Raw genomic sequence first — 27,980 nt, 5'->3', positions numbered from 1 at the left:
CTATAGAAACAGGTTAGAAACACACATACCCGATACGGAAAAGTGGCGGTAACTCGCCAAGGAAGGCAAAGGAGACGCAAGGCACCGTGATGCAAATGTCTAAGGGGCCTATTCGCGATGAGGAACAGGTTTACCAACATGCCTGTGTTGTTGACAACAACGAAGTTGCTTGGCGCGGCAGATTTCGGCCACAGAAACGAGCGAGAAATCGTTGGCGATGGCATGTACAGCCGCATTTTTTTTTCTTCTGTGCTCGTTTTTGTTTTACCATGCACACGTCGCGCCGTCAGCTATGGAGTTGTACACCGGTTTTATCGCGGATATCTCGCATTTGCGAGACGCTCGAAATCGGCGCGTGCCCAAGGACACTGCGCTATATTTTCCTTCTACTATACTTCATTTCTCTGGGCTGCGTGGGTCGTGCTTCTTCACCAAGGAACACTTAGCAGATCGCGTCGCTTTCCTGCAGAAAGCCTTTGTCGTCAGGAAGAATCTACAATATTGGAGGTGGTCGTTCCGAGCTTTCATCTATTTTTAATTTATTACCAGTATTTCAGTTTACAATTTGTTTAGAAAAAAAAAGTCGCAGTTTCGTCCGAAAGGCTGGGCGTAGATTGCGATAGCAAATTAGAAGACAGGTATGCGAAGTAAGGATATTAGTCCTATAAACTTGGAAACATTCACTTACTAACTGAATAAACGACCATGGTGTCGAATATATGTCGAATCAGTATTTCAAGTGACACGATATCATGTTGTAAACAAATCGAGCACATCTTGCGCTTTTCTGGAAATAACTTACGAACATTTTCAGCTTATTGGAAGCTGGATATTTAGGCCACGCAGGGTGAATTGTTTACGAATTTAGAATATACTATTAGAGCAAGCAAAGTACAGCATGGTAAAGAAAACTAAAGAAAAATACACCGCAAAGATTGTAGGATCTTTTAAACAGTGGGCGGCCTTCAGTGCGCTTATTTCAGTCTACTAAGACCGTATGCAGATAAGTCAAGTGGTGTTCTCGGTTTCGATTACTCTTGTGGAAATTCGCTTGTGGACGTGCCTTTATTAATAAATCGCAGAATCGTCAATCATTTCAGTCCGCAAGCAGCCTTGTAGCTGTGAGAAGATACGGGGACCCCGTCGGTTCTTATTTTCACCTAAGCGCACAGCCAGGGTTCCTGGCTCACCGTCGATAAATTCCAAAGTATAACGCAGACAAAATTTCTACGTCCATGACATTTAAGCAACAATGAAAGCGTCTACTGAGCATAAACGAGACAAGGGACGAATCAGGGGGACAGACACAAGCGCTGGCTTCCAACTCAATGTTTATTTTCAATTTCACAGATACTTCATGAACACATGACTGCCGATTGCAAGACACGCGGGAAATGGAAGGACAGTGAAAGGAATCGCACAAAGCCAAAAACAAGCTAACTAAAGAACTACAAGGAAACACTATACATGCCGCAATACCTAGGTATGATAGTAGGTGATAGTTATCGATTATAAGCTTGCCCGTTCTTATACCTTGTCGCAATTTGGACAGCGCCCGACACATTTCGAAGATTGTTAAAAAGCTCGCCACCAGGCTTCATCAGAAATTTTGCTTATTGATATACACTAATTTGTAAAACAGCGTCCGAGGAGCGTTCCACCGCAATAAGCTTAAATAGGGTTGAGTATTAGCCGAGATATGAAATATTTCAAATAAAATCTCCGGCTGCTCTGATTTGAGGAGGCGAGCTGCTTTAACGACAGAGGTTTTCTCCTGCTGTCGCGACCAGCACCCGCGAGAGACAATCATTTATTTCTTTCTTTCACATCGAAGCAAAACGCACAAATTCTTTCTAGAGCACAGCTCTTAGGCGTCCGTTCCGGCTTTGAGCGTCGACGTGCCTCGGCGTTGTTGTACCTCGTAACCGAGCGAACGAGCGCTGCGAAAGATCAAAGCGAACGCGGAGTGGAGGAGGAGCGGAGGAGGAGCGGAGGAGCAAAGTGGAGGAGGAGCGGAGGGGAGACGGATAGGTAACAGCAGTATTGAACTCTGCGTCACGAGATGACGTTACCAAGTTCCCAACGTTAGAGTTACTGTATGGGCATATACATTAACTCTACAACGTTGGAGCTGCCGTACACCAATCTAGTAACAGGGCATTCCGCGAACGGTAATACGTTTACGGACAAGTAAAAAACTATTTTCGTCTCATTTCGTTTCTTGCCGTGCGGAGCATTTCCAGTAGCGGTTTCGTGCCCACTGCGTTTCACGTGAATCCATGAGTGCGCAGAAGAATGTCCGCCCCTGCTCCTCCCAATCATATTTCCGTTCTGTTGCGCTAAACTTTGCTATGTCCCACACGCATGGCCATGCGACGCGTCTCCACTCGCTGCAACTTCATCGCGCAGTGATCGAGTTCACCATACCCGAGCGGCGCACGCTGATCGGCTTCGTGTGGGCCTTCAGCTGGACCATCATGTCGTCTTCTTATCCCTGGTACGCCGACCTCATCCAGAGCTGGCGAGGGCTGGTCCTCACCAACTCCGCGCTCAGCGTCGCCATCCTGGTCATTCTTTGGTGAGTGCCCATAAAATCGGGTCCCGTGGTAATAACGGTGTGGCATGTACGCCTTCCCACTGCAAATTGTTGCTGATTTGCGCCTACTGCTTTAAGCGCCTGAAGAAGAGTAAATCCGAAAAGCACCATGTTGACGCTTACGTGCTTGTTGAATGGAAGAAAATTTGTTGACTCCAGCAGGCTTCACGAAACATAAGAGGTCGTTGCGCACTCAACTCTGTCAGGCTCTGTGTCTTGCGGCTTATATGGTATCCTGTTGCATCGTCTGCACTCCAAATCTGTGAGGAGTGAATCATTGTTTCATCAAGTCGACGAGATATCCAGGTCTTAGTATGGAACTATTTCACAGAGCTCTGGGAACTATTGAAAAGTATGTTGCTGTGTTAATGGGGTATCGGCTTGATGTTTACGACTATTCATTTCTTGTGTTAAGTGAAAGCCTGAGGACCTCTAAACCCCAGAAAGAATCGTGACAACGCTCAGAGCGCCATTAATAATTTTATAAAATGGCTTTTTTACGGCAAGTTCCAGTTTCGTTTTCAGGAGGATACTGTGTCGTGAGGTCGTGGCACGGTCAGAACATTGCGGCGTTTTGACATTCGCTCCGGCTTGCTCGGTCACCTCGTGTGCTGCTACTCATTGTGAGGGCCGATGCAGGAGCATAACGGACGACCAAGCGGGCCGGTGCCAGTGTCCAAACGTCGCAATGTCCTGCTCCCACGTGATCACACACTATTTTTGCTAGGATTTAGAGCTCTAGGACCTACACTTAAGGAAAAAAAATGAATGATCGAAAATATCTTGTCAGTTCCCCTTTAAAACACATAGCTGGAACACACCAGTGTGTGGTTTTATGTGGCCCCAGCACGATCACACGGCTCTCGCGGTGCTGAAGCCACCCTAGTACCATGGGAATTACACATGGAATCAGAATCAAGGGATGGTGGTGGTCGTCGTAGAGGTGGTATGTGTGAACGGGGCGGGGAAGGAGGGGGGAGGGGAGGGGGTAGAGAAGTGAAGTGCGGCCACGTTTCTGTTTGTCCTCCAAGTATTAGAGCCTTGCGAACTACAAAATTAAACAAACAGTGGCCTGGTGTAGAAGTGGGAAATGTATAGTCCGAGAGAAGTAGACTGTATGACTATTACGTTTGCAGACTTTCTCTGTCGTGAATTTGAACTTTTACCTTTCGAGACTAGTGCACTGCTGTTCAGATTTTCTACGGGAAGTATTTACGAAGATGTATCACGATGGGAGGTGTTGGAAGGTTTTTTTGGATTATCAACTGCCGCGCTGCCGAGCACCAGCACTTTATCAGCTATAAGGCCCGGGTTGTGTAGCTATGTGCACGCCACCTTCTGTATAAGCATAAGGATTTGGTGCTTTGAGCCGGGACGTCGCACGAGTAGGCCCTACAGACTCTTTTCGCGGTGATCCCGTAGGCGCCACCATGTTTGACCACGTGGTGACGCGTCCATCTTGCGTCAGGTGCCTCCATTGCTTCCGTGTTTACAATGGATGTACATGACACGCCGGTGCGACTCAGCAAACCTCTGTTTTGGTGGATAACGTGGACGATGACTGAGTGAACGACACGAAGCTTTGGCCTCAGCTTCAGAGGACATGTAAGCGCTTTCTGAGCTCATTATGCCTCGTCCAAACGGCGCGAGCAGCGTATAGGGTGCTTATACTAAAAACGGTGCTAAAAATGTAGTCTAGGCTGCCCAAACTTCCCGTTTATGAAATAAATCAGGATGAATGTCTTTTGATCTTCGTTCCCTATTTTCAAACACTTTGAAGCAGTGGCTTGTCATGTGTTTGATTCGGTAAAGTTCCTTGGTGCGGTCCCTATCCGATGGTGTTTTTTCTGCCTAATGGCTCACGGATGTGCTCAGTTGCCATAAATTTGTTCTCGCTGCGCACAAGACTTAGAACGTAGATGTTCCGCACTTTGTAATGGCTTGTAGCAAATACGTATCATCGCTAGTCACTTGCTTACTCTATGGACCGTCACGAAACCTTCAGCTTCGAACGTTCGTGTGTTGTTGGAGTAGTCGCCGTCACCCATGCTTCGGCGCATTGGTTCAAGTGTGCGTCCATTCACTTATTCTATAAGTTGGTGATACAGTGGGCGTAAGTTTGCGTGCGAGTTGGGGTAGACGCGTGTAGATAACGTGTGAAAACTTACTATTCCAGGAGGCGGCGCCACTCCCTTTGTCACTGTGTAACGAGCGGTACTCACTATTGCCGACGTTCCGAGGTTGAAATCATTTGTTTGGAGATAGCGATACAACGCATGCGGATGAGCAAATTTTTTATCCTCAGGGAAAGTCATGCATTGCGAATTGGCCGGCAACACAGGCAGTCCTTATGAAGCAGCAGTCCGTGAACTTGGTCAAACATATTCCTTCCATTTCTTAATATGCGAGTCACTAGGGAGATAGAGAAAGAGCAAACAAGGAGAGGAAAGGCGGGAAGGTCAACCAGACAAGCGTCCGGTTTGCTACCCTACACTGGAGGCCAGGGAAAGGGGGAACAGATAGAGTAAAAAAGGAAGGGAGTGAACACTGAGTGCGCGTGGGAAAATGCGCAGGGACACTGTAAGTGGGCTCACAAACTGGTGCAGTTCAAGTGCTGTACTAGTGTACGAATCGCTTTTTGTGCCTGGGACGTATGTGACCACGGTCCGAGTATGCCGAAAACGGTATCGAGTCCAGTTGTTTGGAGAGAGAGCAGTTGCACGTATTAGTGAGGACAGACGTACAATAGGTGTTCGATGGTTTCCTCGCACCTACAGAAGTCGCACATCGGGCTCTAAGCCAATCCAATTCGATAGGAGTAAGCGTCCGTGAACGCCACTCCCAGCCACAAGCGGCACAGCAAGGTTGTTTCGCAGCGGGAAAAGCTAGATGGCAGTTGTAGCCGTAGCAAGGTAATAGCAAGGGATCCAGCTTATGCAGTCGGCAATGGAAGGTGCACCTCCTGCACCATCAACAATTTTCATCGCGAGAGACCATATGATCCAGACACGGGTAGCTGTCGACTGTCTCAGAGCGCAGATTCGCCCTCTGTCAAAGATACCCGGCCATCACTTAGTTTCCATACCAGCCGAGAGACCTCAGGCCACATTTTCACGAGTGATTAGCGCTCATTAAGTGTGCATACCGTCATCTTAGACACCGGCGGCGAAGCTATATATATATATATATATATATATATATATATATATATATATATATATATATATATCGACGGTTCGACCTCACCTACCAGCACAACTACCGCATTCGTCATTCCAGCTAAGCAGGTAACAGTTGAATTCGACGTGTCTGACTACATGACTACATCTACGGCGGCAGAACTTGCAGCCCTCCATGCTGCTATGAACTACGTCGCCGGCACAGAAACGGGTCATATTTTGTGACTCTAAGGCAGTTCTTCACAGTATCAAGTCTGCCTCACATCACAGAACATACGAGCAGATGATATCCGACATTAGGAAAATACGCCACAATGCTCTGGAAACGGCACGACATAATCTTCCAGTGGATTGCTGCTCAGTGTACCATCGTCGGCAACGACTTTGTTGACAGGGCTGCCCGGTCTGCCCGCGAGGACACCCAGACGCGTCCATGCAAAAGCTTTAGCGAGTACGGACACTGCCAGGGAACTTCACCTGCTTGCACGCAAAATATCACAAGCGTTCTGGAGTTCTTCAAGTGCCTTCAGTTGCGAGTCACTGTTTTTTCAGCAAACTACTACGCCCGTGTTCCCTCAACCACTCCACATTTTGCAGCATGAATAAGAACATGAATGGGTTGGCGAAACACCAGTTGAATTTCCGACAGCTGATCGCACAGAAGCAGAGCAGAAGTTGTGGTGGTTTCTTATTCATGCGCTTTCACTCGCGAGCCGAAAACGCCATCTCGTTCCCCCGGAGCATGCTGCTCTGCGAAGAGGGTTACGCATTTTGTTGGTGGACGCTGACCCATTTAGCGCAGGGTCCATCTTTTTCCTGACTGTGGTTACCATTGTGAACACCGGCGTATACATATGAAAGCTAGACCGAGGAAGACCCGTAGATTACGGGCAAGATAAGAATGATAAGGTAAGAATACATATATCATTAGACAAGAACACTTACGGAGTTACATTTTCATAGTTGCATTATTTCAGCTTAGATTGTCATAAGAGCTGACGTGACAATCTGGTGAGCATGACGTAGTGATGAGCCTGCAGCCCCTCGTACGGAGGCTTGCATAATGTGTTCCTTCTTGGGTTCTTGGGTTCGTTCACATGTCGTTCGCGAGTTTGGCAGCGTTCAGTTCAAGCGATTCACGCTAACAAAGTAAATTAGGCTTTAATTAAATGCGATATCCAAGCGGAATGCTGAGTTGAGTTGAGTTGAGTGGTTGTAGGCTACTGGTGGGATTAGCCTTGCAGTAGCTGCCGGCAATTGCTCCACCGTAGCGACACCTAAAATACATAAATCATATAAATCAGACACGGACCTCACAACTACACATAGTCACTCCTAAGGTCACCATGTGGAGGCCAAATCTGTGTCCTGCAGGTAATTTAAAAGAAGGCGAGAAACCTCCTTCCTATCTAACTGGTTCCCGCGCAGGAAAACAATGTCCTGAAGAGAACTGTGGGGAATTCCTGTCTTTTTGAGGGACCCGAATAACATTGCTCCTTTCCGCGTTATACAGAGTACAGCACATAAGGTAATGTTCTATGTCACCGCACACACCACACGTTGAACATAATGGAGACAACGCCAGGCCAGTCTTACACATCCACGCAGGGGTACGAGCAGAGCCCGTGCGAATGCGGAGCAGTAAAGTGGCTTGGTTTCTTTTGAGACCCTTAGTCACACATGGCTTGTGAGGTGAGCTCCACAAAGAGTTGAAGTGGCACGACACCGCTTCTCTGAAGAGCCTCCTGTCCTCTTGAGGCACTTTTCTCAAAGGATTCCCAGAGAGCGCTCTATGGGCGAGGCTGTCCGCCATCTCATTGCCTATGATACCTATGTGCGAGGGCATCCATTGGAATCGTATGGAGAAGCCTTTGATATGGAGATTGTGCACCGAGCGTAGGGAGCTTAGACATAAAGCATCAGTAGGGAACCCGTGCTCTAACCTTTAAAGGGCGGATTTCGAATCTGTAAGAAAGACAACGGGTTGAGGCGTACAGAACCGTAGCTTCTTTAGAGCTGCCTCAATGGCAACGCTTTCGGCCGTTGTGGAGGACACGACTGCAGTGAAGCGAACTGACCAATCATACTTCAAAGAGGGAATGTGAAAAGCAGCGGCACTAGATCCTCTGACCTTGTCCACAGAGCCATCAGTAAAAATTTGAAGATGACGTGCATATTCAGTTTCAAGATTCCAGTACGAGCGAACGCGTTGCCGCCAAAGGAGAACTCCGCTTAGCACGAACGTGAGGAATTGTCAACGAACAATCGAGGCTCGCGAAAGACCAAGGTGGTTTCAACCTCTTATTTCGACCTCTAGCGTCAAGACCCAGGTAACCAAGAGTATTAAGGGCCAAGTACGCTCGAGACTCGGATCTCTTTCGAAGGCTCTCTAGAAGGGCTCGACCAGCTATCGCCTGTTTGAGGCGGCCAATTTGCATCAATAACCTTTGTGAAGCGACTAGGCTAAGAGGTCTCGATAGAGACTCATAAAGTACTGCATTGCTAGGAGCAGTCTGCGGAACGCCAAGAGCCCTCCTTAGGCCCTTTCTGTGCAAAACCTCAAGTCGTTCCAGCTGTGATAGTGAGGGGGAAATTAAAGGGAGCTGGTACATTATTCGACTCGTCACTAGTGCATCGTGCAGCCTGATCATTGAAGAAGGGTGATTTCCCCATTGCTCACTTGCAACTCTACGGATCACATTGAGACGCGGAGATAGTGATGTCACAATAGAGTCCACAGCTCGTCGCCACTGTAGACGGTAGTCAATAATGACGCCCAAAAAGCGCTTGTGCTTCAATTGACGAAGGCAAGATTGATCAAGGTCTATCTTCAGCCGCGCATACCGTCTTCCTCTACCTGGAAACATGATGAAGCCAGATTTTTCCACCGAGAGCGTCAACCCTACACCTTTAAGGTAATTTTGAACTGAAAGTAATGCCTGTCGAGCTATCAGAGCTAAACGCTTGTGTTGATATCCGCTTAACCAAATACAAATGTCATCCGCATATATCGACATATGGATATGCCTGCAATGTTTTTGCACTTCAGCGGGAAGACCAGCCATTACAACATTAAACAGCGTCGGGGAAAGAACACTTCCCTGAGATACACCTCGCGATACCGCCCTTTCGGTGCTTATGCTACTTCCTAACCGCACTTGAATTTTACGTTCACTGATAAGTGAGTGAATGAATCGCAGAAGATAGCCCTGTACGCCTATGTCCATCAAGCTGTTTAGTACTGAACTCTGAAGGACGCTATCATAAGCCTTTGATACATCTACGAAAATAGCTAGTGTTGAGAGGCCGAAAGCTCTTTGATGTTCAATGTGGCTTATCAAGTCCAAGACGCTATCTTGCGCGCTTAAACCTGTGCGGAATCCAGTCATGCATGTTGGCAGAGCCCTTCTATCTTCGAGCCACCATGATAAACGCTTACTTGCCAGCTTCTCCATGAGCTTAGCCACACACGACGTCAATGCTACAGGACGATACGAGGCCAAGTCTGTCATTTCTTTGCCGGGTTTCAGCACTGGAACAACACAAGCCACCTTCCATGAAGGAGGAACGTCGCCAGTCTCCCATACTCGGTTCAGAAAGCTTAGGAGCATCTTCCGGTGTTCTAGAGGTAGGTTCTGCATCATCTGGTTGGTAATGCCGTCAGGACCTGGTGCACATCGACGCCGCAGGCTGCTGAGTGCTGTCTGTAGCTCTCGAAGTGTGAACGGGGCGTCCATAACAGACGTAGATGTTGCAGGCCGAGCACATGGATGAATTCCTGAGCTTGCACGTACAAATGCATCTGCAAATTCCTCTGCCAAGCAAGCGACAGGTTTCTGTTTGAGCAGTGCAAGCGCTTCGAAAGGCTTACTAGGACGAGAATCACCAGCAAGGCTACCAATGACTCGCCAAATTCTCGTCATCGGTGAAAAAACAGACAAGCTGGCGCAGAAGGACGCCCACTGCGACCTACAGAGCTTGTTCGTATGGCGACGAACAAGCGGAATGTACGCATGAAGCTACACGAACTCTGTATATATGTGGAAACAACACTTGTTATAACGTCCCGCTTCTCCTCTTGCATGAACGCTGCGCCCATTTAAGTTGTCCAACGCACTTAACGTCACCTTGTAGTATTATACAATGTGGATCGTTTTAACCACGCTTCTAATAAGCCATTTCCTAATAACTTAATAATAATAATAATAATAATAATAATAATAATAATGTAATTTTGCATTTGTGGGTTGCATTGATTTAATAAATGCCCCCCCCCCATATCGCCATGTAATACGAAAATGTTGTCGAAACATCTGTAATCCCCTAGACTTAGATGAATTGTGTTCTGGAGCAAGCTGATTGTTGACGTTCAAATCAGTTTTCCCCGTATCTGTGCTTGAAACTTAAGTATGCCGCTAACTACTACTAAGTCATATATATCGAAGCTACCTTGTTTTGTGAAGTTTTTGTCTCCGCATGTTGCTGATGAATGCATTCTTGGGCGCCCAAAAAGTTGCTCTCGTGTACATTTGCATTAGCATCATGTTACATGCTGTAGCTTATAAGCGTGAAAGAAAGAAAGAAAGAAAGAAAGAAAAAAAGAAGAAGCGAGAGAACGCAAGCGAGTGACTCCAACGGTGAGCAACAGCAACGAACTATGTCTTGACGTCAACGCATCTACTTGCGAAGTCCGAGAATTTCCCATTTAGAAGTCTGCGCTCTGGGAGGCCAAGATCTCGATCTCTGCGTCTTGGCCAAGGCACGAGCGTATACGCGCGAGTCGAACACACCAACTCGCGCGCGCGCACGCACGCGCGCTGTCTGGCGGTCTATTTTCGTGCCCAGGAAATAGAAAAAGTCCAGCGGGGAATCACCCTTGGGAAAGACCACGCGCGAGACACCGCCGTCGCAGCGATAAACACTGACAGCAGCAGCAATAGCAGCAACGCTGCTTCGGCCGCCGGGCTTTGCTATATTTATCGATACTCATTCACGGAGAGGCGATCACACCGGTATTTTTTCTTTTTGTCGTCGTTCTGTCCTTTTTTTTTAACCTCCACCACGAACTCGCCGCTAATGATAAGACTTACTTGGACTGGAGGAGAGACTGCAGCACTGCTCTCTCTTTGTCGCCCCTTTTTTTGTGTCTTTGTGCGATATGGTGGCCTTTGCTCGCAACGAAGACTTGGACGACGTTTTTTTTTTTTTTTGCCGGCGAGAGATTAGTGGCTTGCAGCGCAATCGCACGACCGCGCCGCCGACTGCACGACCGCGGGATGAGAGCAGATATACTTGCAGCCCGCCGTTTAATCGTGCCGCGTACAGGTTCGGGGTATGTTTTCATTCCCATGTTGGTCATCCTCCAGTATAGACTCGTCTGGGGACCAACGGCCTCTACTCCTTTCTAGCTGTGCTTTCCCTGTGCTGTGCGACGAACGAGGAGACAGCCAGACCGGCAAGTGGATTAGCAGACAGTGTTTGTCCAATTCGTTAATATCTCAGCACAGTCTACCTCTCTCGGACCATACATTTCCCACTTCTACACGAGGTCACTGTTTGTTGAATTTTCTAATTCGCAAGCTTGTCCTCCTGCATGAGACACACGTGGAAGCATCTTGCAGTTTCTTAGTTTCAGTAAAGACCAGCAGGGATGCAAGCCACTGGCGATTGTGCATTATCAAGAGTCCCTTCCGAGCGAAAGCTCACACATGGAAGTTCTGCTAGCAAACGGGGAAGCGGCGGTTGTTAACCCGTCTTGTAACCGCACCTTTGTTGCTCTCTGACACCTTTATCAGACGTCAACTTTGAAGGCTTGCCAGAAGAGCACCACGGAAAGAAGAAAAATAAATAAGGAAGGTGCAATAGGCAGACATTTCTATCGCCGTAGGCGCCGATAACGGGGGGGGGGGGGGAGGGGGAGGGGGCGGAGGGGCTGCAAGCAAGGGGTGTCGGAGCCCATACGTCACCGAAGGTCTTGACAAAGACGAGTACCCTCGTCGGAACGTCGACTTCAACAGAGCTGTGTCTTCTCCTCGTTTCCCGTACTATTCCCATGTTTTAAAGCGAATAAGTGTTTGTGGACTTTGAAGCGTGCAAGCTGGAAGTTATTCCGATCGCATGTAGCGCGCAAACGGACGCATACAACTCAGGGATCTTTAATCGGTAGTTACGACTGGACTAAACATGTGCGATATATCTTGTGATTCTGCGCCGCCCCGTCTGTATTGGTAAAGCTCAAGCCCGATGGTGGGCAGGGGCTGAGCAACATTGCCGTGAGACACAGCGACGTTTGGGTGTAGCTGAAGACCACGAAGGCCACATTCTTAGTGTCCCGATGATGGGCAAGCCAAGAAACCGTCTGATGTGTGCTCACGCTGCACACTTCGGGACTCGCGGAAGGGCCGCCGAACGTGTTCTTCAGCAGACGTCCTCGGAAAGACGCGCATTGACTGCCCGCAGATCCAAACTTTCTGATGGATGACTCGACCATCGCTATATAGCCATCCCCACTCTACCTTCTCTACCTTTCTCCTACGAGGCGAGTCTGCTGGAGGCTCTGGGATCGGTCTTGTGTACAATAAGCAGGGACGTAATCAACGCTAGCTTATACGACTCGCGCTTACTGGGAATCCTCATTCAAGGAGAATCATTGCCAGCCCATATCGCAGTCACGAAGTAAGTTCCGCGAGTCACCCACTCCTTGTAGACAGGGATAAGGGCACGCTAAATCCTTCCGTGCAACGCGTGTGCTGACCTGGACATGTACAAGGGCATCACACAGACCTGCTATTGCTCTGTTTCGTGCGGCTATGTAGGAGCCGCTTGCCCCTCTGAAAAGGCTGTGCGGTGCTGAGAACCCCGGGACTATATATTATAAGCTAGATTCTCGTTCGCTATCGAAATTAACCAGACACGGCGCTCCACCAACCAAGAATTGTCATGCACCACTATCCACCGAATCAAGAAAGAGCTCTCAATCTGTCAATTCAACCTGTCAACACAGGACGACCTCTGGTCCTCTGTTGTCCCCAAGTCGGCTTCATGCTTTTGCGTGCTGCTTACGATAGATAGGTGATTATGCTTGGTTATTCCGTTCTTTGGAACGTGAGAACTTGTTTCCGCACTTTATATCAGTAGCACGATGGAAAAAAAAAAATAATAGACATCACACTGGCCAGGTCTGAAGCGTGAGCCGGGCACCAAGGGACGACTATTTTACTGAGAACCTGATATTACAACTGGGGGGGGGGGACAGCACAATTTTCTAGAACATCGAATGTGCGTGCAGTCGTTATATCCCTCCTTAATTTTTTTTCTTGTGAGCCCTAATCCTCTTCCTCTGTAGGGCAGTAAGCCGAAAGTGCGTTTTTTGACCACCGCACCTTTCCTTCCCTTTTGTCTCTGTTATAACAAGCTGCGGCATCACCTCCGAAGTCTGCAACGCAACGCGTTGCTAGACGCCGGTGATTTTGGAGCGCCATTCCTGCGCTTATGGCTACGAGTCTTGCCGTGCTTGCTAGACCTCGCCTTAGTGTATATGACAGATACGGCCAAGCGTAAGGGTGCTCAATCCGCAGCGCGCCACCGTAGCTTCGATTTTATTCGCTACTAAAGCCACAGCAACGGTTTCCTGATATTGAACTTTTGCCTACACAGGCAAAGCTGCTCATCGCCGTATTTTTTTTACGTCGCGCTCTCACCCTGCAGGTTCGTGCCCGAATCGCCTAGCTGGCACTTGACAGTAGGGCGGAGGGACGAGGCCATCCGTACCCTCACCAAGATCGCTAGGGTGAATGGGCGGCGCGAGATCACAGTGGATGACTTCAAGGCACTCCAGGTAAGCCAGTGGATTTGGCCTCTTACACTATAGATTGTGATATGCACTATTCTGTACGTAAGATACACATGAACCTTCGCAACAACAACAACAACAATAGAGAGAGAGAGAGAGAGAGAGAGAGAGAGGGAAGGGGGCGGAAGAGGAAAAGGTATGGAGGTTATAACCAATGACGCGCCCGGTTGGCTGCCCTACGCTTGGGGAGGTCGAAAGGCTAAGAACAGATAAGGAGAAAAAAAGGAAAATAATTGAGTTAGTCGTTCAGTCAGACGCAGAGGAATATCCGAAACGCAGAAATAGTATACGCATACTAGAGCTTCGACAACAGCACCTATAGCCGTTCATTCGCTCCATGAACGTGAAACGTTTTGCCGTGTTCCCTCGCTACGCTCACCTCACGTGTTTACATTCTCAACCCTGTAAGCGTTTGCATCCCACGGTAAAATCTGGATCACGGCCAACCTCCTCGCGTGCAGAAACCAAGCCGAGGGTTGTCGTGGTTTCCGATGTCAACAAGGCTCCCAATGTGCTCATGCATGCGCGCATTGTTCACCCTCTCTCACATTTATTTTCTTCTCTCTTTCAGCTTACCTCTTTCCCGTTTCGTAGGGTGGGGAAAGGGAGTAAGCGCTCTCCCAAAGCCCTTCCAGTTAATATTTCAAATCGCGAGGAGGAGGAGGAAAGAACTTTATTGGGTCCTGAGGAACCCCTTCCCACCCACTCTTGGTTTAGTGGTCGGCAGGGGTCGCGGGCCGCACCCACGTTGGGACGGGAAGCCCGTGAGCCTCCGCCCTTTCGTGAGCCCTCTGGACGGCCCGAAGCTGGGTATGGTGGTCGTCGCTTCGCAGGGCGTCCATCCAGACTTCTTCTTTGCTGAACACGGTGCCGCTTAACGCGGAGCATTGCCAAAGCATGTGCGATAGCGAGCAGTACGATTCGCCGCAATCCGGACATTGCGGCTCTACGTCCGGTGAATAAAGGCTCATTCTGCCTCTCGAGGGGAACGACCTTGTTTGCAGCATTCTGAATATAGATGACTGTGGTCTAGTAAGTTTAGCGTGGGGGAGCGGGAAGGTCCTCCTCGACAGCTGATAATGTGTTGTTAGTTCGTTGAAGGTGAGCAGCGGGTCTCGGTGCTCCCCTCCCTCCCCGCCACTTCGCTCGCCACGATCGCCTCGGTGCGTGAGTCCTCGCGCGCGTCCGTGTGCCAGCTCGTTGGCGTTGGGAAAGTCGGGGTGCACGTCGGCCCCCATGTGGGCTGGAAACCATTTGAGGATGTGATGACCCGCGGCTCCCTCACTGCCGAGGACGGCCGCTGCTTTCCGCGATATCGAGCCCGAGGCGAATGCTCTGGCCGCCGATCGCGAATCTGTGTATACGTATGGACGTTCGGGTAATTTTTTTATTAATGCGGTGGTAACAGTGTGTTTATGGGTGGTGTACACTGCCATGGCGGCTGATTGACCACGACGACCGAAACATTCAGCTGTTACTACAGCGCGGGGCAATCGTAATGTTACGCCGTTCCTTCTTCAGGCGCAACCTGAATTCGATGCACCTCTTGTCTCTTCTCTCTCTGGCTTCCATTGTCTCCCTTGTGATGAAAGGTAGCCATATATACGCAAAAACTAAACTCACCTTCCCGCATTCTCTCTCTCTTCGATAGTAATTAGACGCGCACCTGCGTGCGCGCGCGTCGTTGAATGCTGCGATGGCAGCTGGCACCGGCAACCACACGAGAACGCGCGTTTCCGGTGTATGTTGGGCGTGGCGTCTGCGGACGACGGCGCGGTCATTCCATACGCTACGTTGTGGGATGACCTCACTGTGATGCCGGCAAAAATGCGCTAGGTGTGATCAATTAAAGAAAGAAAGGCACTCACCTAAAGAAGAAAAAGAAAAAGCCTTAAACAAAATGGCCCGTGCTTCCCGGCCTTGAAACCAGCGGGTTTGTGGCTCATTGTGAAACGGTCGCGCCACTATATGACCGACGAAGGCACGTCCAAACCCCATCGGAAGTTCGTTTCACGCAAGTACACTTGCCGTCATAGAGCCCTGACCTCTGCAATGCCAAAAAATGCCTTCGCGTCACGAACGTTTCGTGTACGGCCAGTTTCAAGCGCGCAAGCCAATAGGCTATCCCCTGTCCACACATATAGGTCAGTGCGCACGCACTGACGTATCTACTATACACTTGTAGGCAATTTTACGCCGCGAGCAATGAGTATACCGTATCGTTGCCCTGAATAAATGGAGTGAAACGCTGCAGTGTTTCTGGAGGTCGCTATATATATTTTGTGCAACGTGAAATGTTAGACAGAATTTGACGTTCCCGTCAGCGGGATATCCCTAGCGAGAAGTTAGCTACTGGAATGAACATAAGCGTTACCTTCCACTTTACCGTATCTCTTTTATTCCTTCTGGGTAATACACGCGCCGTTTTACATGTCCAGACTTTATTCCGCGCTACCGTATACCGTGCCTTCGCGAGTTTCCCGCTTCCACGTGCTTGTAGAGCTCGGAGGCCCGCGAAGCTATTGCCTTTCCTGAGCAGTGAAGACGGACAAACACGCCAGCCGCAATACTCGCTTCGATGACGCACGGGATGCCTTCAGTCGCACGCGGAGTTTCTCTGCGCGTCACACAAGTGTGCGTCGTCCGTGCGTGGACGCACAAACAATTATTCAAATTCAAATTCATGTTTATTTACCAGACAATACGCTGGAAGGTCCGCTGGGCTAAAAGCCGTAAAAACGGCTTGACGGGGCCCAGGTAACCGTTACATGGCAGCGGCTATACAAGGTGCGGAGGAAAAGGACTAAGATACACTGTTACAAAGGCAAAAATGAAAAAGATGCATAATACATTGCGTAATATAACATTCATAAATCACACAAATACACTTGAAATACGATGCACATGCAAATGCATATGCAAATTTCGACACATAGTACCGCATGTTTACACTCACACAAACACAATAAAAATGCAGCAAAAAAAAAATTAATGTTTTTAATAACCGATTTGCAAGCAATATTGTATATAGCAGATATTTGTAGATACTGAATCTTTTACAAGCAAACAATAGAACAAAAGAAAGAACGTAACTGTTTTTTACTGCAACTGGTTGTGTTTTCATACGTGTTTAGTGTTGTTGGGACGTTGTATGCCAAAGTTTGATATTTATAAGTTGTACGAAATCGCGGTATAGACCATATTTGGGTGTTTCTTGTAGGTACTGTAATAACACGACGCTCTAGACATGATAAGGCTGTAATAAAGTCCGAGAGTTCTCTGTTCGAAAAGTAGAGTGTGTTCAACAAGCGGTATGAGTAAATATTGTCAACCCGAACTATACTGAACCTTTCAAATGATTTGCATGTGGTTCCCAGATGTTCAATGTTCCCAACGTAGCGAATTATCCTTTTTTGTAGAACAAGTATTTTATTGATGTTTCTTTTTGTTGTTGTGCCCCAAATCAACGTACAATAATTTAAATGTGAGTTAAATAATGCGTGATATATTTGAAGTTTGGCCTTGAGTGGCAGCAGACTACGGCAGCGAGACACGACTCCTGTTACAGATGAGATTTTCCTACAAAGGTAATTAACGTGAGCATCCCAACTTAAGTTCGATGAAAAGTAAACCCCAAGTATTTTATGCGTATCAACAATATCTATTTGCTGTGAATCAAGAATTAACGGCTGGTGAGTAGGCACTATTTTATTTTTAGCATGAAATATTACAGCTTTAGTTTTATTTGGATTAATCTTTAGTCTATTGATTTTTGACCACGAGGAAATCTCCGAAAGTACGTCGTTAGCTCTGGATATTAGATGAGGCAAGTTAATGTCAGAGATAAGTATTGTTGAATCATCTGCGTATATTACGTATTTAACTGTTGTGTCCATGTTCACGATATCGTTGATATAAACATTGAACATCAGGGGGCCCAGAATACTCCCTTGCGGTACACCGCAAGTGATAGGTAAGAATGACGAGCTACATTTATTAATGTGTACACTCTGGAATCTGTTTTGAAGATAAGATTCTAGTAAAGATAAGCAACTACCACGAATGCCATTTAATTCTAGTTTGTGCAAAAGAATGCTGTGGTCGAGGGAATCAAAAGCCTTGCTGAAATCTAAAAAAATACCGAGGGTGAATTCGTTTTTTTCAATGCGATGAACTATAGCTTCTTTCAGTGTCAGCAGTGCAGTTTCAGTAGACCTGCCGCTTCGAAAGCCAAACTGTGCGTCTGTTAGGACATTAAATTTATTGAAGAACCGCGTAATTCGAACAAAGATAATTTTTTCTAGGCACTTAGAGAAGACAGGAAGGACAGAAATAGGTCTGTAATTACTTTCTATGTTACGATCGCCTCCCTTAAAAATGACTGATACTCTGGCTCTTTTCATAGCTTCTGGAAAAACTCCAGATTCGATAATTAGGTTAAAGATATGTGCAAGAACTTCTTTGATGAAATGTATAACGTGTTTTATAGGAGAGATCTGCAAGTTATCGGCATCGAGTGATTTAGTATTATTTAAGCACATAAAAGTCTGACACACTTCATTTTTATCTGTTGGATCAAGAAAGATGCTCTGCTTCATATTACCGCGTCCTGTAGCCAATTGCATATGTTCATTACATGGAGTTACTGCGTTTAGGAAGTGGTTGTTGAAGTGATTTGCGAGTGATGTGCCAGTTAAATCACGACCGCCAAGTGTTAAGGATTCAGGCAGAGCATGTTTATTTTCACGCCCAAGTATATTATTTTCACGCCCAAGTATGTGCGACATACCTCGAATTCTTCTGTCTCGCTTTGCTCACACATCTGAACTGCCGTCGTTGCCTCACCGTTAGGCCAGATGCGCTAGCATACGAGTGAAATAAAAACGCACGCCACAGGAAAAGCGTCACTCTACCAACATAGCACGCGACGAGTTCGCGCGACAGCTGCATGTGCAGCGTGCGAAAGCGCGCGGCTCTTGGCAGCGTTTGTAAGCAGCGCGCCTCGCGACGTGGTGCGGTATCGAAAGCCAGGTAGGCCAAAGTTTTGTAAAGTTTTGCGGCTGGTAGCGCCATCTGTAGCCCGAAATGAAAACCAAGTCGGAGGGCGGCGGTCGCGCCCAGAGTGCGAGGCGCCGACACCATTGCGCGCTCAGTTTAAATCACGCATTTAATGATTTCCCCTTAAAGCCTCACTAAAGTCTCTGATGGCACTCTTCTCTGGCTAGGTTATGAGTTTATTGCGTAGGAAACAACAACAACAACAACTGTTATACGCGATTCTACTGGCTTGTAGAAAGGATGTCTGATTTTAAGTAGTTCTGTCGAATAGAATTTTTGAATTAATATGAAGAGGAGAATTTCTTTTTCTCGACCGTCCCAGATCCCCGACATAAATATCTAGAAATGTGGCAAGAAAATTTCTCAGCATACCTGTTTCGCGGTAAAGGATTGTGCCGTGTTTTGATCGCTGTCTGGTACTCCCCAGAAACAACGATTCGCGTCCAAAGCAGCCTATTTACGCAGAAACTCGCTTCATTTATTCACGTCCAATGTATCAGTGGTAATTTTTGCAGTGGTTACTCTTTACACACCATTACGTCGTTGAATGTACTGCATTTCCGTCATTTTCTTGCACGGAGAAGAGAGTACTTTAATAAATGGTCTTCGGGGGGGGGGGGGGGGGGGGGAGGCGTCGTCAAGATTTTACATCGTGCGCAGCATTCTAGTGGCGACCTAAAACGATCCAATATTTAATCATTTTAGCTGTTTAATGATGTCGACATGTGTTCCGTGGCTCATGTCACCGAGCACCAAAGCCAAACGCCAGAACACGCTGTCACCACGGGATATGCGATAATACACGATTTGATGTGTTCCGCGCAAGAAAAGTGTAAACAAACGACCCACCAGAAGCAGCAGTTGCCAGGTGAACCGGCCTCACCCAAGCATGCTAGCCGCCAGATGAGCGCATACGCTAGCAAGAGTGGCTACTCCGGTGTAGCGGACATAGAAAGCTCGCTAACGTTTCCGAGGCTACAAAAATTAAACAATATGTCGATCAGCAGTTGCCTTGCCATCAAACAGTGCTGGTCTGCCTTCACCGGTATTCTTCGCTCGTCGTTGCACGGGACATCATCATCATCATCATCATCATTATTATTAATATTATTAATCATGCAAGCATACAAATATATAAACACCACTCAGAGACAAAGAGAATAGGAAGGAGATACAAAACAAGCGGAAAAGAAGAGGTAGGCGTAAGCACAGCCCATACGTATATAACGCACAAGAGTAGGAACACTATACGGACGAGAGTCCAGTCCCGTGGTTGAGCAGAATCCTTTCTACAGCTTTGTGAGCGTCGTTTCGAGTTGAAGCACCACCTTTCAGAAATCGGAAACGATTGAGCGCACTTAGAGAACAGAACTTGCTCAGTGACAGAGAGCGAGAACTGTTAAACTTGGGCATTCTATAACAGCAAGTGTGGTATATGTGTCCGTAATATTGGTACGAAGAGCTTTGCGCGCACGTCATTGATTATCCGCCCAGCGGGTACCTCGCGCGGCGGGCTAAAGCATGGTCAGAGACGGATGTAAGGAACGATATCCCTTGGCGACAAGTTCATCTGGTTTCGGAGAGTTGCGGACACACTTCTCAAAATATAGTCTGAAACAAGCATTTTCGCCTCAGCGCACTAATGCGATCAGAAAAACAATTGCAAGGCTTTAGGAGCATTCAAGCGTCGGAGTCACCCAGTACGCTATAATAATGAATTATGCGAAACGCTAAGAAACAAAAAATTTAAAAGCGCGACGAACTATCGCAAAAGTGAGCGAGCGCTGCTCAATAAGGCGCGAATTGTAGCGCGTTCGCCAACCCTCCTCGTATTGCCAGGAGTGAAACGACCTGTCAGCGAGCAGTTGTTACGAGATAAGGAGACGACCGTTCCGACAGACGCAGCAAATTTTTGTCTTTCTTTCATTGCAGCGTGGGGCCATTGAGGTCGGCGGTGACACAGCTGCAATTACTATACCGCGCGGAATGGAGAGCGCGCTTGCTTGCCGACGTGTTTCCTAACGCGCCGGCGAGTGAGAAACGCACCGTAGTATGCATTCACGCGCTTATCTTTACGATATCTTAGTGTCACGGAGCTCCGCTAAACTAATTCGCAGAATAGCACTTACGAGAACCTTGTGCTGGGGTAGTTTCGTTCCTATATCTACTATATAACTACGGAAAGGCGCAAACGAGACTATAGTCTTGCTTGCGCGTTTCCGTCGTCGTTCTATAGGACGACGACGAAGAGGCTCGTAAAAAGGCAGACAAAAGCACCGACGACACTGACAATCCAGACCAGGGCCGGAGGTGCCGGCTGACTCTGCGAAGGCTCGAAGTAATGGCTGTAAACAGCACAGCAGAGACAAAGAGGCTTCTTTGGAGATACATATCGGGGTATGAGAAATTTAGCGAACATTACTGATTGAAGGGGCACTAAAGCGAAACAATAAATCAGTTGAGACTAATAAAGCATTGTTTGAGAATCCTGCAGGCAGTCATTTCAAAATAACAGGTTGATTATTAGGTGAGAAAATGAAAGTCGAAGTATCAGTATTTGAATTTCGCGCCGAATCCCCGACGCCGGCACGTCAGTGTGACGTCAGGGATTTCAAAGTATGTTTTCGCATTTGGGCGGCGTTGGCTGAGTAAAGGTTTTCAAAAGTTGCCATGCTTAATATTTGGTTCCTTTAGAACACAATGTAGTCAATCTGTACCGTTATATAATTAAGCAAGCCCTAGAAGATGCCATCAAAATCCCTGTCGTCACAGCGACCAGGTGCGGGAACTTTAAGGAGGCGTCGCCACCCGTCTTTCGTTCTTGCGCTTTTTCTGGCTTACCAAGTGTCTTATCGTGGTAAGAGTGGTGTTTTTGGTGTTGCAGAAAGGTAATTTACTGATGAAGAAGAAATCATTTTTCTCTTTAGTGTCCCTTTAAATATTGACACGCGTGCTTGTTTATCTTTATCGGGCGACCACGTTTCACCGCCTAACAAATGTTATCGCATGGCGCAAGACGCGCCTGCATGTATAGGAAGTTTCTGGAATGTTATCGATGGTTCCATCCGCTGTGTGTGACCGAACCTTGTGTAATCTGATTGCACGTATGCGCGACGCGAACAATGAAGAACTTTGTGGAAAGCACGCGGGTCCCAGCGATTACTCTGGAAGATTCGACGACTGATGTATAAAAGCCGACGCGCTTGACCCGCCAATCGGATTTTCGATGATCGCCGAGTGTGTTCGCCGCCATCGTTGTTCTTTGAGTGTAGCCTGCTTTTGACTGCACAAGTTCGCCCAGTAAAATGCTAGTTTCGTTAACTACAGTTTTGCTGCCTCCTTCCCCGTCACTGCTACGTGACAATATGTAATTAATAATATTCACTTCGTAATTAGTAAATTTATGGCACATTTTGCGATCACTGATTGAAATCGGTTAGTATGCATGAAAGAAAGGCTCTTCATAAATACTAATGAGATGTTCGCCTGGAGGCACACCTAGCCTGCTGCTTCCAGATGAACGCAATGATAAATGAAATGATACACACAAGACACACGACACTTGACACACGTAACACGAGCAAAACACGCACACGCAGTATTAAAATACCTTGTCGAGACCAGTGCCTCAGAAAAGTTAATAGCGCCTTCGTAACGCGATACGCATGAGTGGCAGATAATCCATGGTCCGAGTACATGTTCGTAGCTCAAGGCATGTTTGCAGCTGTGCCTTGAGGCACAGTCGAGAGCAAAAGCCTGGGGACCAGAAGTGCCACTATAAATGTTGTTTTGTTCGCAGCCTACGCATATAGACTGAAATCAAGTGGTACTGCCTACGTACATCTGCTTGACTAGCGTCATGCATTAAGACAATCTCATGGTGCACGGCTGCACCAGAAGAAATTATTGTTATTTTTTGCTGATGGCCTGGTCTCTAGACTTTTGCTCTCGACTGTAGATCTATAGTCGGGTACAACTTTAGAAAAAGGTTAGGCCCCGTCCAGATGACCGAACCGCGACAGCCGATTGCCTCCGCGACTAATATATAGTCCCGCTCAAAAAACGTGCTTCTAGAACGCGTAATTCTCGGTATAAATACTTTTGTAATTTGATGACTGGTTTGGTAGACCTCTCGTGATTGGAATGATATATACAGCACATCCGTGGCAGGGGGTAAACAACATCTTTGCGCGTGATATTGTTCAGCGCACGGTAATCAACGCAAATACGCTATGAGACGTCTTTCTTCTGCACTAGAACAACTGGGGAGGACCAGGGACTCGAGGAAGGACGTTTGATATTTAGTCTAAGCATGTCTGATACGTTTTCCTCGATGATTTTGCCCTCTGTAAGAGACACGCGATATGGGCGCCGCTGAACAATGCGGGAGCCATCACTGCGTATGCAGTGAGTAGCGGCGATAGTCATACCGAGGACTGGCGAATTGGCGTCGAACAAGAAACGGTGTTTGTTGAATAGTGCGAGGAGATCTTGACCCTGGACAGGCGTTAGGTCAGGGCTCATGGTTGCCAACAATGGTGTGGAAGAGGCATTACTTGGCGGCGATCTTGACTAGGGTGGCACTATCGAAAGTGTGACAATTTGCAGCGGGATGAGTGTCAACAGCGCAAGTGACAGTTGATCCACGAGGCAACAATTGGGGTTCGGGAGTTGGGTCGAAGCTGGTAAGAAATGCAGACTCCTCAGAGAAGCGAATAAGGCCAGGAGTAATCAGGATCCCCTAAGATATGGTATGGTCGTAGGGTGGAATGAGTACGTCGCCATTCACAATGTTGCATGAGTTGACATTTACAATCTCTTCTATAGATGGCCAAAGAACGTAATCGAAAGAGGTGACAAGACGAATGCGTTCTTCGTCCTTAGGAAGAGAATTGCCAGTGGCATCTAGTTGTATGAGGCGCTGACGACAAGAGATAGAAGCGGACGCAGAAGACCCACCCCGAGATGAATTCGTGGGTAAACTCACGAAATACCGCAAAAAACAATGTGGTGTCCAATTCCGTCTACGGACACACGAACGCGCGATTGGACGAATAACAGCGTTGGTCACTGCACAAAGAGAAGAGCCGGAGTAAGGCGTGGTCACTTTTCGGAGGCGGGAACAAAAGTCAGCACGAATAATCGAAGTGACAGCGCCTGTATCAACGAGAGCTTCGACGTACACACCTTCTACAAACACTGACAAGTTGGACGGTCGCTGCGGAGGAATAGTAGGCTGCCCAGTGGATGCAGTTTCCCCTCCTAAAACTGCAACGGGGAGTTTTCCGAGAGGGTGTTCGTGACACGAGAAGCGGGTCGGAGAGGCGACACCGAACGACGATGTGGAGACGGCGACCTGCGGCGAGATTCACGAGAATTCACAGGCATATCAGTAGGGTAGGAAGGAGAAGGTGACCGGTGATAAGAGGAAGCGGTAAGACGTGCACTGATAGCCCAATGCTGGATGGACGCTTGTACGTTCCTCGGGAGCGTAGCCCCATTGCTCACCCTGTTGACGCCTTCGACAAAATCGGGAGATGTGCCCTCGATAGCCACAGTAGTAGCAAATGGGCCTGGCAGGACGTGAAGCGTAGTAACGCTGTACACGCACTGGCGGTGACAACGAAGCCACTGGAGGGTGGTCCCCTGGTGTAGGCGGAGGGGCAGTGATGGCTGGACAGAGCGCCGCAACGTCGGCATACGTTGGTACCTGATGAGTGCAGGGGCCGTCAGAGCACGGTAGACGCGATGCGGGCGTGATCTCTTGCAGGAAGTCGCACAAGCCGGTCGGTGGAGAAGGGACGGTACTTTGCAGAGCGCAGGAAGAGCACTGCCCGTGAAGCTCTTCACGGACGATGTCGCGGATAAGCGTGCGCAAGTCCATGGTCGAAGGGAGACGAATGTCGGAGGTATGAGGGCGTAGCCGAAGGGACTGTAGTTCCTCAAGACGCTTGCAAGTAGTTATCACATCCTGGATGGTAGCAGGATTTTGCGTTGCAAGGACATTGAAGCCGACGGTGTTTATGCCTTTAATAATGTGGCGTCTTCGGCCACCCTGGGACATGGTGGCGTTCACACGCTTGCACAATGCAAGCACATCCTCAATGTGTGAGGTGTACGATTCCCCAGCAAATCGGATGCGCTCACCGAGCTTCTTCGCGGCCTCAGCGCGAACAGCTGGGGCACCGGAAATCTGCCGAAGCTGTTGCGTGAACGTTGCCCCGTCAGGAATATCCCGCTCATGGTTCCAAAACCAGGTTTTCGCGGCATTAGGCAGGTAGAAAGGGACGTTCCGTAATTTCTGTGAACTGTCCCACTTGTTGAAGTCGTTTACGAGGTCGTAGTTTCAGAGCCATTCCTCCACGTCATCCCCGCGTAGACCAGCTCAGACTAGGGGGTCGCGCTGGCAGCAGTTGACGGTCACGACGGACGGCGAAGGCTGCAGTGGAACAGTGGCCTTGGACGTGCCTGGATTCGCTAAAGCGAGCATGGCCGGCGGTGTTATGCGGAACGCCAGTGAGAACATGCGAGAGGTCTTGGGTGAACGAAAAGCACCGGCCACCACTTGTAACAAACCGCTTTATTCCAGCCGAGCTCGTGCTACTTCCACGAGGTTCCAGCTGTGCTGCTGGTGATGATATATACAGATGTACAGGCGCCGACAAAAGTGATATACTCCACGCAGCGGGAGCCGGAGCAACGGCAAACTGCATCGCAACGCCATCTACAGGCAGTATCTGGGATCGAGACAGTCAATGGGTGTCCTTTATTATCTGCAGGCATTGGTCATTGGCTGTCTCGATCCCAGATGCCGCCTGTAAATGGCGTCGCGATGCAGTGTGCCGCTGCTCCGGTGGAGTATACCACCTTTGTCGGCGCCTGTATAATGGATGATGATATGTGTAGATGAAGTTGGAAGTCAGGCATGTGTTTCGCTCACTATATATATATATATATATATAGGGCCCCAGCCCCCCCGCCCTCCCCCGGTAAAATGAAAGCTCTCGGATCCGCCTAAGTGGGGCCATGAAATTAGGAAATTCGCGGGCGCTAGTTGGAATCGGTTGGCACAGGATAGGGGTAACTGGAGATCGCAGGGAAAGGCCTTCGTCCTGCAGTGGACATAAAATAGGCTGCCGCTGCTGCTGCTGATAATACGATATACTATGCGTCCGACATATATAAGTGCTCTTCAGTTCCACTAGCCAGACGGTCAGTCAAGCTTTCGAATGCTTACAAATTTCAAAACAGCGTATATAAGCCTGAGGGCATTATTTCCCCAATGGTGCTTCGCACCTGTTCCGGTGGCACAGTTATATCGTCATAGGCGCAGGGGTCGGGCGCCTCTTATACACTGCAGCCAAAGTACAGTATAACAGGTAAAACTTCTAAAGAGAGACAGTCTAAAATCAAGTGAGTGTTCGCGTTCTTTATGGCATGTAAGAAAAAACAGTAATCTAAGCGCGTCGCATAATAACGCACGCCTCGATCCGTGAAAGTCCGTGTTGGATCACCTCCGTATCTTTTTACTCGGCAGCTGCGCTTCCATTTATACAGTCCAAGTGAGCAGCTCACGTTAAATTGCATTACGCTTCACCATCAGGCAACAACTTCAAGTTGATCTCGAAACAGAACTAACTGCAGGAGATTTCGTAATCAGGAATGTCTCAGAGAAATATCTAAGTGCAACTACTGAATACGAGGGTTGCAATGTGGGCTTGTTGGTAATGCATCTTCAAGGGTTGTACAGTAGCGTGTTTAAAAGACGGGACAACAGAAGATACACAGGCGCTGTGTGTGTCCCTGTGTGTCTTCTTTCGTCCCGTCTTTTAATCGCGCTACCGTACACCCCTTGAAGATACTGAATACGATACAGAAAAGCAACGAGCGGGCATTTCCATCGTAGTTCTTGCGCACTTCAATTGTCTAGTTGATTGGACCTCGTTTCTACTCAGTGGAAGAGTTAGTTATCGTAGCAAAAAAAAAAAAAAAAAAGAACAGTGCGAAAAATTTGGAGGAAAAAAAAAACAACAACAACAACACAATTTTACGCTGATCACACATGTGGTTTTGCAAACGTTTTGAAACCGCAGATAAAGCCATCGGAAGTGGCACCGACCGAGCAGAAAAGGAGCTTCTGGAAGGACACCCTAGCTCTGGTGGCGACTCCCCGGCTTCGGAGGAATACTCTGGTGCTGTTCGGCGGATGGTAAGGCGGCCAACTTATATTCACCTCAGTGTTCTCAAGCTCACACATTACCCCCACGACTACCAGGCGAACAGCTGTATCTTTGTTGACAATGAATCGGGGCTGGTATTGGCCGCCAGGTCTAGGTTGGTCTCGATCTCATGCATGAGAAAATCCAGGCCATAATCCATGACAAAGGCACTATAAGCAATTTCTATGCAAGGTGTCCCAGCTAACTTTAGTCAGAGTCTAAAATATGCAAATGCCACTAGCTGGACAGAACTAAGGTAATGTTGTTTGCCTATCTTTTTATTACGCCTAGTTAAATAATTAGTCTTAATTAATTAATCAACTTCTCAAATAATAAAATTAGATGAAAAGTTTCAGTGAGAAAACTGTAGAGCGACATGAAAATAAACTCCTGATACAACTTTCTGTTGTTCAATACGTGCTACTTATTTTGAGTGTGAAAGAAGCAAACAAACAAACAAACGAACGAACGAACGAACGAACGAACGAACGAACGAACGAACGAACGAACGAACGAACGAACGAACGAACGAACGAACGAGCGAACGAACGAGCGAACGAACGAGCGAACGTGCGAACGAACGAACGAACGAGCGAACGTGCGAACGAACGAACGAACGAGCGAACGTGCGAACGAACGAACGAACGAACGAACGAACGAACGAACGAACGAACGAACGAACGAACGAACGAACGAGCGAACGAGCGAACGAAAGGTGACATGCACAGGGAGCCATAAAAGGTCTCGAAGGCCTGTTATAGTGTACGTACATTCTACAGTTAATCTGTATCCAACATGCATCAGTTTCAGGTGCCGTAGATGCTCGGCTCACCATTTTTGGCTAGTGTTTTGTGTAGTTTGGCTCGCTAGACTAACTGCAGAGCTATATAGAGTCATGGAGGCTGTGGAAAGCTCCCCTACCATCACCACAGCATCGTAGGACCGACAAGCACTAACAACAACCCCAAGATCCGGTTCAGTAGCATCAGGTAGCATTAAGTTAACGTGGCCAGGATGGACAGAAAAAGAGTGAGCAAGAGACCCTAAGGGTAACTGAAGTGGTCACAAAAAATTCA

The 27,980-nt window shown here is 47.9% G+C and overlaps 1 protein-coding gene across 1 annotated transcript in view; it reads left to right on the top strand.

Moving 5' to 3' along the window:
- LOC126541941 (solute carrier family 22 member 3-like) overlaps nucleotides 1-27,980 on the top strand; it is a 55,786-nt gene that overhangs the window by 19,910 nt on the left and 7,896 nt on the right. The window contains exons 4-6 of the mRNA XM_050188912.3: nucleotides 2,410-2,578; nucleotides 13,483-13,612; nucleotides 26,779-26,894. Of these exons, the coding sequence (XP_050044869.2) occupies nucleotides 2,410-2,578; nucleotides 13,483-13,612; nucleotides 26,779-26,894 (415 nt within the window). The remainder of the gene's footprint in view (nucleotides 1-2,409; nucleotides 2,579-13,482; nucleotides 13,613-26,778; nucleotides 26,895-27,980) is intronic.

The sequence above is a fragment of the Dermacentor andersoni genome, chromosome 2, assembly GCF_023375885.2.
Source record: "Dermacentor andersoni chromosome 2, qqDerAnde1_hic_scaffold, whole genome shotgun sequence".
In the NCBI taxonomy this organism is placed as follows: domain Eukaryota; kingdom Metazoa; phylum Arthropoda; class Arachnida; order Ixodida; family Ixodidae; genus Dermacentor; species Dermacentor andersoni.
Note: the sequence above shows the minus strand (reverse complement) of the source record. Positions and strands in the feature narration are given on the sequence as shown.